General features: G+C 45.2%; 1 protein-coding gene across 1 annotated transcript in view; it reads left to right on the forward strand.

Annotated features, from left to right (window-relative positions):
- PRKCB (protein kinase C beta) overlaps positions 1–13136 on the forward strand; it is a 221911-nt gene that overhangs the window by 181118 nt on the left and 27657 nt on the right. The window contains exons 12-15 of the mRNA XM_065919292.1: positions 2952–3090; positions 7108–7188; positions 7484–7591; positions 12995–13135. Coding sequence (XP_065775364.1) covers positions 2952–3090; positions 7108–7188; positions 7484–7591; positions 12995–13135 — 469 coding nt within the window. The remainder of the gene's footprint in view (positions 1–2951; positions 3091–7107; positions 7189–7483; positions 7592–12994; position 13136) is intronic.

Raw genomic sequence — 13136 nt, forward strand, 5'->3', positions numbered from 1 at the left:
CTAGCATTAGGGCTTCACGGAACAAGGGACAATGTCTATACCCAATGGTGACATCAGTGGCATCTTCACTGGGTCATTTCTGTGCTGGTTAGTCATTGTTCATGGCTGCCTAGCCTCCAAGCCTGGTTCTCCAGCCTTTTTGGAGATTCTCAGCGCTCCCCCAATTCCTTTCTAAAAACTCCTTTTTTGGTTGAAATAGTCAGAGTTGGGTTTTTTTTTGCTCACAATCAGGAACTTTGGTGGAGACAGCAATTGATAATCAAATGAAAACTGTAAAAGATTTACATGACAGAAGATAAATGGTTTTATAAATTCACAGTGATTGATTTCATGGTGGCAGAGTCTTTTTAGAGGCTTCCCTGATGGCTCAGCAGGTAAAGAATCCACCTGCAATGCAGGAGACACGGGTTCGATCTCTGGTTTGAGAAGATCCCCTGGAGGAGGGCATGGCTACTCACTCCAGTATTCTTGCCTGGAGAACCCCAGGAGCCTGGCGGGCTACAGTCCAAAGGGTCACAAAAAGTCATACATGACTGAGCGACTAAGCACATGCACAGTCTTTTTAAATATTATAAATGCCCTTCTTCTTCATTTGGGTCTCTGGTTATTTCGACAGCTCTTAAGTAAAGAGGATGAGGACTCAGGAGATTTGTCCTCTCTGAGGACCAAGGCTGGAGATGCTGGGTGAGGGGGAGATGAAAGCCTTCCAAACTTAGTGTCTGATGTGTAGATCGCCATCTTTGGAGTGTCTGTTGATTTTGCTCCTTATGGATTTATGAACGTGAAGATATCTGGCCAGCCCCCTTTAGAAGCACAGATGAGGATTTATTACGTTAAACAGAAGAATGGAGTGGACTGTCAAAACATCATTATGTGACATTATTATGTGACAGTTTGCTCTGGCCCCACGACCTGCTGGCTCATTGCACCTGAAGCTCCTTTTCTATCATAGACGGAGATGTCATCACTTCTGGGGTTGCCCCAACTGCCTGTTTAGGGGCTTGTGGTCAGGCTGAGGGAAATGTCATGGGTCTCTGTTAATCAAATCACATGCAGACGTGGTATGTTTATTGCTTCCGAGTCTAGCTTTTCTAAGTTCTAACCTGGCCTTCAGAGACCACTGTGGCTTGTAGAGAAGCATGAAGGTTGGATGTGGGTAGTACTGTGGACAGCACTAGAGATCCTAGGATGTTGCTTTTGGTAAACAGTGGGGTGCAAATGGGCTTCCCTCTGGGTGAAGAGACCCCACAGACACAGATAGAAGATGCCAGGATATATTTTCAGCTTGTATTCTTTTAGTTGAAAATTATGACAGCAACTCGATTCAGTCGAACTTTCGTTAAAAGAGGCGTGTTATGGCTGACATAACTGAAAAGTCTAGGACTGGGGTTCAAATGACGTCATGAGCATTTATTCGCTTCCTCTGAGTTCTGCGATATCTATAGTAGCTTTCTTCTCTCCACCTGGTGACCCCTTGCGCATCTAGACTTAGTTTCTACCACCCGAGCAATCCTGTTGTAAAAAGAGTTCATCTCTTTCCTGATGGTGCCAGCAAAAATGTTGGGGCTGATGTTAATGTTCAGAGGCTTTGATCAGCTCATATGGGGTCACAGGGCCATTCCTGAAATGTGACCAGGAACTGTGATCCACTGTGACTAGCAGGATGGAATATTTCCACTGGCCAAGACAGGCCCACATGACCACTCCTGGAACCAGGAATTAAGCTCAGCATCACCAACTTCATGTGGCTTGAGAATCAGGGAAGCTGTTTCTTCAAAGAAATATTAGGATGTTTAGGATGTTCTCACCCCAAGATGCTAAAATAGGCAGAGCCACAAATTTCCACCACCCAGCAAAGGTGATTTGAGGGAGAGATCTGAATTGAATGGTAAATCCGTTAGCCTCTCAGGAAGTTGGATTTCTAATGGGATTGAGGAAGTCTGGCCCATAGATCATACCTATTCATGGGTGCTGAAACACCCAAGTGATGACTTTGGTATCAGTGTTAAGGGAAAATGTAATGATATTGGAGTCATCAGATATGCTGGAAATGTGCAAGGGTCCCCAGACACCAAACTCTCCCCATCAACACAGACGAAACAGGATGAGTGGAGCCTGTGTCGTTTAGGGCATCACTCTTTGAAGGTGATACCTCCCTGATCCTCTGTTACAGTAACCTCCCCTGTTCCCGTCCACCTCATCATTCTTCTTATTTCCTTCATATCATTCATCAGAAACTGCAATAAGCATGCTTGTAGATTTGAATACTTGGTAATTGACTTTATCCCTCTACTAGAATTTAATCTGAATAAGAGCAAGATGCTTGATTATCTTGTTCATAATATATACTTCGCTCCAAGCGAAGTGTCTGTCACTAAGTAGGTGTGCAACAAATATTTTTTGATTGGAAGTCAGTAGAAACCCCTGGGTTGATGACCTAGGAACTGGCTTAGGGGAGCTTGGGGTACTTTGTGGTAAACAAGATGCTCTCAATCAGTTTTTTTTTTTTTCTCCATGCTCTTCAGAGATATTTTTTACATGATAGTTTTGTGTAAAACCTTCCTATGAAATGTAAGGGATCCTGAGGTTGCAAAGGTCAACTCTAGAGATGCCCCCTCACATAAAGGACTCTTGTGTGGATGCTCTGCCCAGATGGAGAAAGCTTCTATTTTATTTAGCTGTCTGTGGATCACTCTTCTCAGAGTTGCTGTCTCATTGCATCTTCCCAAGACGCTTGGCACAGTTGCCGCTGCAGGAGAAGAAAAGCACAGAGGTTTGCAGACCCTCGTGTCTCCCTGCCAGATTATAAGCTATTGGAGGGTGAGGACTGGGTTGTACTCACTGCTGTGTCCCCATCAGGCATGGTACAGCGTTCTGCACGTAGTGAGTGGATGTTGGTTGACTCAAAAGAAATAGCATCTAATTCAGTCCCTAAATCTGTGTCCCCACAGTGACCTGAAACTTGACAATGTGATGCTGGATTCCGAGGGCCACATCAAGATCGCTGATTTTGGCATGTGTAAGGAAAACATCTGGGACGGGGTGACAACCAAGACCTTCTGTGGCACCCCAGACTACATCGCCCCCGAGGTGAGCTGACGCCAACCCCTCAGGCGTGTCTGTGTTGTACTGATGTCTTCCCTGAGCCCAAGGTGGCCACACAGCAGCTGGGTGAGTCCAAGGGGTACCAGACAAGCAGGACCTCGGGCTGGTCCTTCTCCTAGACTCTAACTCGTTCCTTTGCGATCACACATGTAAATTAACTTAGCACACATCCCAGAAGCTCAGACCCAAAATACATCAAGGTTTGGGAGAACACTTAAATAAAACTCCAAAGAACCATCCACCACACATCAGTAAGATTCTTCGTCAAGATGCTATGGCTCACGGCCATATGATACCTCCTAATTATGCCACTGAAGTGTGTGTTCAGGGGAGAGGGAAAGGCAGAGGAGTAAGAGAAAGAGAGACTGATTCCCGGGACAGGATCTGTGTGCTCATAGGTATGCAGTAAATTGTGCTCAATCCTAAAAGACTCAGCATTTTTCTTCCTATGATTAAGATATAAATGAAAGTGTGAAGATTTATTTTAGTGCCTCCCCCTCCTTTCCCAAAGGAAGCGGTCAGTTGCAGAATGGATTTCCCCAAAAACTTGTGCCAGATGATAGCCTCCCTTTTTCTCTGAATTGGTGCTCAGGAAGGTGGCATCCTGTAATCTGTTACTGGATTTTTATGGCAAGGAACTGCGAACTTGGCATAGAGTCTTGGAAATGGACATTCTAGAATTCCTCTCTTCTTGACTGTTCAGGTTTCATATGTAACAATGGTGATGGGAGGACCCGTGTAGCTTGGCACTGAATTTAAAACCTGCCTACTCTATTACCAAAACTCTTCCTCTTTTAGGAATCTAGTTTGCAACATACACACACACAGACACACAAACACACACCATACTCGGAAGGATGTGTCTTCAAAGTCCTTTCTTCATTGCAGCACTATTTTTAGTAATGAAAAATAGGACACAGTCTCAGTAACTACCAGCGAAGGAAAGGGTTGCAATTCATATTAAGAAATATTATGCAGCCCTTGTAAAGATCAGAACACACCTGTCTGTACTAACTTGAACAGTGTTTGTTAATCAAGGGATGGACAATAGACTGAATGGTTTATAGTATGGAATAGTGTGCTATGCTTAGTCGTTCAACCATGTTCAATGGGGTTCAACTCTTTGTGACCCCCATGGTCTGTAGCCCACCAGGCTCCTCTGTCCTTGGGGTTCTCCAGGCAAGAATACTGGAGTGGGTTGCCATGGCCTCCTCAGTGTGGAATACTATTAGACATCAATTCAAAAAGTGAATGAGATGTATATGCAGATATTGAAACATTGTTGAGAGGAAAAAATCAAGCTACAGAAGGATAAATACAGTATGATGCCATTTATGGTAAATAACAACACAAGGAACACTGCTCTATGTTTCTTACAAGTATTTAGATATGCATGCAGAAGTAAAGGAAATGCATGAAGAGTCCAGACTGGTTTTACAACACTGGTTACCTCTGAGGGTAAGGCCATTGTAAAGGAAAATTAGCTTAATCTGTATACTGTTTTAATTTTCCACAAGGTAAATGTATTTATGTATTACTTGAGGAATTGCAAAGTAATTGCAAAGGAAAAGTAATTGCAAAGGAATTGCAAAGTAATCCTTTGAGCACTTAACCCTTTATTAGGACCCAATGGAGTTTTTCCTGTGTGACATACATTGCTTTATTATCATTGTGTTAATTAGTTAGGATATCAGATACAGTTCCTTGATCTGCTGTGTGTTCAGTGATCTCTGGTTCACAAGGCTGCCCTTTACCATCACCTGGGGAGCTTTTGTTATTTTTTTAATTAATTAATTTTTTCCCCCTCCACACAGCACCGCAGGATCTTAGTTCCTCAACCATGAATAGAACGCTTGCATTGGAAACTCAAAGTCTTTAACTACTGGATGGCCAGGGAAGTCCCTGGGGAGCTTTTAAAATGGGGATGGCCAGGCATCACCCTAGATGAATGGAGCCAGAATCACTGCAGAGTGGGCCCCCACACGTGTGGTTTTCAAAGATTCCTGGATGCTCGTAAAGCCCCAAGTTGCGTTACCGGGGAAACTGCATCCTCCTCCAGCCCGCAGCCCACAGCCTGCTGGTGGGAGGAATAAACTGCAGGTCAGGTTTCCCCCTGCTTTGCCATTAACTAACCCCCTTGCCTCTGGCAACTTCTTTCACCTCCCAGGCTCTATTTCCCTTTGTAAAAGGATTAACTTGTTAGGTTGTCAGGAGGATCAAAAGAGACATGAAGTACTTTAAAAGTGTGAAAACACTTTCAATAAGTGTTCTCACAGAAAGCTTTCCTTCATCCATTGCAAGCAGTTCTCCTCAGAGGACACTTGTGATTTCAGGGCAGAAGCCAAGGTGGGAGATGGAGGTGGATAAACAGACTTTATAGCCAAGCTTTATAGGCAGGCTTGCTCAGACACATTTGTTGAGTAAAACCAACTATCACTGAATTAGAGAACTTTCAAGTCATGGCTGACATTTTGAGGGCATAATATGTGAGAGGCACATATTTCTCTTTCATCCTATTAAAACTCTATGACATAAATATTATTATACACTTGGTTTTGTAGATGAAGAAACAGACTTCGAGACGTTGAGTAATGTCTCCCAGGGTCACAGGCTGGGCAACAGCAGTCAGGATTTCCTCTCTGCACTGTGTGGCCCTCAATCCTCAACCTCTTAACCTTTGCTGTATCACCTTCCAATCTTTTTTTTTCTTTTTTAACTTTTTATTTTGCTTTGGAGTAGAGCCGATTAACAGTGTTGTGAGTTTCAGGTCAACAGCGAAGGGACTCAGCCATACATATACACATATCCATTCTCCCCCAAACTCCCCTCCCATCCAGGCTGCCACGTAACATGGAGCAGAGTTCCATGTGCTATGCAGTAGGTCCGTGTTGGTTATCCATTTTAAGTATAACAGTGTGTACATGTCAATCCCAAGCTCCTTAACTAATCCCTTTGATATAGTTAAGTTTCACCCCTATATCCTAATGGATGGTCACACAGCTGTTCTAGACTTTACCATGCTCTGGCAATTTGGTCATAAGTATGAAAACCTTTAAAATTATATATACCATTTGATTCACCAGTTCTACTCCTAGGAGTTTATCTTAAGGAAAGAAAATTGGACAGATGTCCACATATCTAATTACACGGAAGAACCTAATCAGTTGAGTATTGATGAATTAGATTTTGGTATATCCATCCAGTGGAACATTATGCAGAGGTAAAAGCTGGTTATGTTGATGTACAGGTATTAGCATGAAAATGCTAAATGAATAAAATGTTTTGTTAAAGTTCCATATATTAAAGTATTTATGTAAAGCACACTCATACACACAGAGTTTAATATATACTAATAGAAAAAATCTAGAGGAAAATAGACCAAATATCAATCGTAATGTCTCTCTTGATAAAGAACTATTTTAATTGCATTCTCGTAGCTTATCTATATTTTAAATAGATAATAATAACTGCTATTACATTTTTTAACTTAAAAATTTTTGAATTGTGGCAAAAAAACACATCATCATCTTAACCATTTCTAAGTTCAGTAGTCTTACGTATGTTCACATTCTTGTGTAAATGCTATTACTTTTATCATGAGAAAGAAGGACGAGTTTTCTCCTTTAAAATGCCGTGCTCACTGTATTAAAATTAAAAATAACACAACCGTACTAAGTGCTCTGAAAAGGCAATGTGACATACACAGATGCCTTCCCCGCCTGCAGGTATCTCTGTAAAGGATATCCATCTTCTTAAGGTAAAGAAATAGCTTCAGTGGACCCTGGACTCCCTCTTCACTCCTTTAGATAGAGGCCCACATCTGGGACTGTGACGGCCAATTTAATCTTTCACAGTGGGCGGGTGCCAGGCCAAGGAAGAGCTCTCCCCCCACCCCGCCACCCCCCAGGGATGCCCCACTCTTATTGTAAGAGAAGCGCGTGTTCATTCTCAGCCACTGCAAGAACCTGCACACCTCCCTGACGGATGCCTTCTGTTTTCCAGATAATTGCTTATCAGCCCTATGGGAAGTCCGTGGATTGGTGGGCATTTGGCGTCCTGCTATATGAGATGTTGGCTGGGCAGGTAATTGAATTTTAACTGACTTGTGAGGAAAGTCCTCCCCCACCCCCATCCCCGTGGGAATCTCTCTTTAAGAGAGTGTGTCAGCCGGATACCAGCTCATAGCTCTGAACCTCTGTGATTTCCATGACCTTGGGGTTACCCTTGTCTGTTGACCAGTTTTCCTTATCCTCTTCCTGGAGGCCCTGGGTCTGGCTTGGTTGTGGACCCCAGGGAGCTGGGCGTGCTGGTTTGGGGCAGTCGGGCAGGGGGTGGTTCATGCAGGACTCCTTCTCCCACCCTGTGCTCTGCTCCACAGGCACCGTTTGAAGGGGAGGATGAGGATGAACTCTTCCAGTCAATCATGGAGCACAACGTGGCTTATCCGAAGTCCATGTCCAAGGAAGCTGTGGCCATCTGCAAAGGGGTGAGTGAGCCCCTTAAAGCTGGCAGCCAGGACCACCGCCTACAGGGGTGCAGGGGTACCCTGCCCAAGGATGCTGCGCCTGGGGCGGGGGAGGGGTAGTGGCGGTCAAACTCCACCCCTGGTCCACTGGCCCCTCTGTGAGCCGGGTACAGACCTGCTGCCTCCCAGAGGAAAGGGAGCCTTCTTCTGGTTCACACGGAAGCACCATAGAGGCCTGCCTGCAGTAGCATGTTGCTGCTGGCTGGGCTCCAGGCTCTAGGCCAGCACAGAGTGCTGAATGAATGAAGTGGGGAGCCTCAGAGTGCTGAATGAATGAGGTGCTGGAATGAATGAGGTGGGGAGCCCAGAAACTTTGCCAAAGAGCTGGAACCTGGGGAAGGTACCCAAGAGGGGCGCGGCATGATCGGTCAGCCTCACTCAGCGCTGGGGCCTACGAGTTTAGTTAGTAGTAAGAGCGTGTGACTTTTGTCCTAAGAAAATAATCGCAGTATTGAGTTTAAGGGATCCTCTAGATAAGTTGACCCAAATTGAGTGTCTCCCAACCCCCACTCTCCCCCTAACCCACAAATGACTGAAAAGTTTGCAAGTTTGTACATTGTGATGTATGCACATTAACCTGTGGACAAAGCGGGGCATCTGTTCTGGGTAAGGATTGCATATTTTGATCTCGTATTTGGCCAGGACGTGCTCACAGTGACCTGGGTGAATCCCTGGAGACCAGTGATCGCCCCTGTTGGCACCATCAGGATGACCTGTGGTGCTCTTTTCAAAGGCACACACCTCAGCTTGCACCCTAGAGATTAAGTTTGGCATCCATCTGTAATTGTGAAAAAGTCCCCGAGTTGCTTAAAAACCACTGCCTTTTAAGTATATTATTTGAATGCGGTAACTCTTCAACTCTGATGAAAAGTATGAAAGTGACACTGTGAGACCCCCAAGGAACAGGAGTCAGGGATGCTGCCTTTATGAAGTTTTCCTTCCCAGCAGTCAGCGGTGCCAGCATGGCTCAGGGTTAGAGCATGCCCACCTGTGTGTCTGGATAACCCAGGGCTGCTGGTTCTAGGTCCTCCTGGTGTTTGCAGATTTCTCATTGCCCAACCCAGCCCTGCCCTTCCTAACCCATCAGATGGCGTGTGAGCTGGCCTGAACTCAGGAGGTTTATAACAGCTGGGCCAACCTCCATCTAGAAGCACCTTGTCCTGCTGCCTAAATTCCCACTCTCAGTGAATCACCTAAGCTTTGTCAGCTGCATAGGTTAGGATGCAAATATCCCTGGGGAAGACATATGTGAATTCATCTCAGTCCCTAACATCTTAAAATTTATAGTTTGAAAATAGTTTTTGAGGGTATGAGGCAGGAAGAGGGAAGAGGAGGAACAGGGCGTGGAGAGGTTCTTGTGCTTGCTTAGTCACTCGGTTGTGTCCGACTCTTTGTGACCCCATGGACTGTAGCCCGCCAGGATCCTCTGTCCAGGGGATTCTCCGTCCATGGGATTCTCCCGGCAAGAATACTGGAATGGGTTGCCATATCCTCCTCCAGGGCATCTTCCCAAGCCAGGGATCAAACCCGGGTCTCCTACATTGCAGGCTGACTCTTTACCATCTGGGCCACCAGGGAAGCCCAAGAATACTGGAATGGGTAGCCTATCCTTTCTCCAGGGGATCTTCCCGACCCAGGAATTGAACTGGGGTCTCCTGCATTGCAGGTGGATTCTTTACCAGCTGAGCTGTTCATGAGGAGCTTAGACGAAGCCCTTGGCAAATAAAGGGCATAGAACAAGGCCAGGGCAAACCCCTGCAGTCATCATACAGGGTGGGGAGAGAGGGGGAGACTGTATTGGAAGCCAGTCTTTCCTTCAGATAAGAATGTGTCCCCTCCTCTCCTGATTTTTCTGGGAAGAAACCAGCATCTGAGTTCAAGTCTGAGCATTATTAACCCTGTGACAGTTGGGAAGTTGTTCCACCGCATCTGCAGACTGGGGACACACATATGGGACCACACACAGGGTTCTCTGATCATGAGATGAGTTAATACAAGGAACTCAGTAGAGAGTCTGGCACTCTGTTCCAAAACCCTTGGGTTACGACTCCTGCTGTTACTAATGCTGGCACGGCCATGTTACATGCTAACCCCCTCTTGATATTCGAGTTTGCATTCCCCGTGACTTGGATTTTTAAAGTGGGGGATTTGGGAGCTCAAGACTATTTGTGTATTTCAACCCTTCCGCTTCCTAGATGCACGGTCTTGAGCCTATTACTTTGCATCTGTGGGCTTCTGTTTCTTTATCTCCGAAGATGGAATAATAATCCTCACTGTACAGAATTTTGAAAGAGTGTTAAATGATGAGGTAACAGAAGAGGAAGCTCTTCGCATAGCGTTGGCACATAGTAGGTGCTCCATGCATGTTCAGGACTTTCCCCTTCACAGCCCTGCCTGCCTAGACAGCTGGGGTTCTAAGTGGGTCATGGAGAAAAGGGTTTTCCAGGTCAGCTGCATTCAGCTTCAGCTCCAATTAGCAGTTTCCCTGGTAGAGCAGATTTCTATTAATTTCAGACCCATAACCTTCAGGATTAGCGAGGGTGACTTTCTTACTATTGGGTTTGGGGACCTTTCTGAGTTGAGTTGGCTGAGGCTCCGTGTGGGCTTTTTCTTCAAGGTTGATGCTCCAGAGAAGGAGTGATGCTCAAGTGAACAGCCAAATGCTTCCTCCTGAACCGTGGGCCCCAGGGGATGCATCTGGGAGGTGATCAGAGATCGGAAGAGTGATTAAGTCCAGCTGTCTGCATGGTTGGCTTCGGGCGCCGGAGCACAGCGTGCAAGAGCTGAGCACAGCTTCGCATTAGTGCTGGGGTGTTTCTGCAGTGGTTTTCCTTCGCTTAGCAGTCTCCTATTTACATGGAAAGTGAGCTAGGTTTTTGAAAAAGGTCTAATTCCATTTGAAAATATCCTGTTATCTAGGGGTCCCCAGCTTCCAAGATATAATGCCTGATAACCTGAAGTGGAGCTGATGTAATAATAATGAGTGAAGCGCACCATAAATGTAATCCGCTAGAATCATCCCCAAACCATGCCCCCACCTCAATCCACAGAAAAAATGTCTTCCTTTAAACTGGTCCCCAGTGCCAAAAAGTTTGGAGACTGCTGTTATCCATCCCATTAAAGACCCTATTTTCCACCATAAAAAAAAAATTAGTATACAGTTTGCTCAGATCACCACTCCCCCTTTGAATAAACTTAAAGCAGACAGAAGCCCCAGTTGGCCATACATTAGGGTGAAAACACTAAGAAACTATAAGATGGAGCTTTAAGACTCTGGTCAGGCTGATCTGTTCAAAGCACAGCTCTGTTACTTACCTGGGTGATCTTAGGCAGATGTCTGCTTCTCTGGACCCGGTGTCTTTATGTGGAAAATGAGGATAATAGTTTCTGAGGCCTTAATGCTGTGAAGATGAAAGAGTAACGGGTAATAGCTGGGAAGCCTGAGGCACAGAGCCCAGCACACGGGGAGTGCTCAGGACACGGAAGCTCCTAGTTTTTTATATGTGATTTTATTTATATATGTATTTTTGGCTGTGCTGGGTCTTCGTTGCTGCCCGGGCTTTTCCCTGGTTGGGGGGAGTGGGGCTGCTCTCTAGTTTCTGTGCACTGGCTTCTCACTCACAGCTTCTTGCTGTGGAGCATGGGCTCTAGGTGCACGGGCTTCAGTAGTTACAGCTCGTGGGCTCTGCGGTTGCAGTTCTCAGGCTCTAGAGCACAGGCTCGGTCGTATCGGCACACAGGCTTAGTTGCTCCGCAGCATGTCCGATCTTCCCAGATCGGGGATTGAACCCGCATCCCCTGCATTGACTGCAGATTGTTTACCACTGAGCCACCGGGGAAGCCCCAGAAGTTGTTGTGGATAGGAAAGCTGGTTGTGCTAACCAAAGCCTCGTAACCTTTTCTTTCCTCCCATTCTAATCCTACACAAAAGTCAAGATTTGGCCCAATTTCCTTGCCCTCCCTAAATTTTTCCTGACCAAGCGAGACCACAGATCATCCCTGGGGAACCACATGGAATCTATGTCTCTAAATGTCTGAGTTTTAGAGGTCAGCAGAGATAAGATCCAATCCCAGCTCTGCCATCTACTGTCTCTGTGAGTCCTTGCCAGTTGCTTAACCCTCTGAGTGTCAATTGCCTTGTCACTCAAGTGGGGAAAAATTAAAACACCCAACTCATTGGGTCATTGTGAGAATCGGGTGAGACTAGGCATAAAATTTATAAAGAAGTAGCTTAGAAACAGAAGTGCAGGTTATTTTTCCCCTAGAAGATAAAGCATATGTGGAAAGTATGTACTTCTCTGTGTGTGTGGGTGTAGAAGGGTAGTTTCTGATGACAGATTATCTGTAGCAAGAATCAGGCTGAGCTGAAAGTCCAACAGAGTAGGTGTGAATTGCTGAATTCACCCCTTCCCCCCATAATCCTCAAGCCCTGGGCAAAAATCTGAGGAGTCTGACGTCATGGGCTTCTTGGTGTCAAGTCAACTCCAAGAAGCTTCATGGTCTTGTATGTTTCAGTTGTTTTGTTTCTTCTTTTGATGGCCTCTTGCTGATCTTTCTTTTTTAAAAAATTAATCATCAACTCCTCCGTCTTGACTCTCTGTGCATTTGCTTAAGTCTTGAGATCAGAGATATTTTCCTGCTGCTTTGGACTCATTTACAAGAGGGAGCCTGTCTGGTTTCATCTTGGAGTGTCTATTCATCTTGTTATTTAGCACTGGCTCAGAGACCCAAAGATGGAGGGTTTTGATAATTAAGTAATTTAAATGGGACACCAAAGAAACCTCAGCGGAGTTTAGTGTAATGTGTGATACAAGGGAAATGAGCTGGGCTAGGTTTTGACTATTTAATGAGCTTTCAGAAAGTAATTACTTGAAACTTGGGTCCATTTGACTAATATTTTTTCTTCTGTCTTGTCATTTTCACAAGCGCTTTACTGAGAAATGCAAATATTATCTGAATGAACGTGCCCTTTGCTTTGGTCAAACTCCTGTTTCCTCGTGGTGGCAGGAGGAGAATTTGAAGATATTGAAACTGTTCTCATTGAATGCTTCAGTAATTGTGTAGAAATCATTCTTAAATCAAAATGCACCATGTGATATTTCTGACTTGAAGTTCAGGACCACAGTCAGGCTGAAGTGTGATTAACTGTAAGGGACTTTGCTCTGGGACTGGTAGCAGCAGAAACTACTCTTGGGTCTTCCTATTAGAAAGACCTGGCTGGGAAATTTGGCTGAAAAGCCAAAAATAAAGATTTAGTTGGGACTCTTCTTTGCGCTGTCTTCCCTCATTCATAGGAGCGATCATTTCTGAGAGTCCCACATCTCCTCTTCTGAAATTCATTCTACATTTCTCTTTCTCTTGAAGCTGATGACCAAACACCCAGGCAAACGTCTGGGTTGTGGACCTGAAGGTGAACGTGACATCAAAGAGCATGCGTTTTTCCGGTATATTGACTGGGAGAAACTTGAACGCAAAGAGATTCAGCCCCCATATAAGCCGAAAGCCG

This window comes from Muntiacus reevesi, chromosome 2, assembly GCF_963930625.1.
Source record: "Muntiacus reevesi chromosome 2, mMunRee1.1, whole genome shotgun sequence".
In the NCBI taxonomy this organism is placed as follows: Eukaryota; Metazoa; Chordata; class Mammalia; order Artiodactyla; family Cervidae; genus Muntiacus; species Muntiacus reevesi.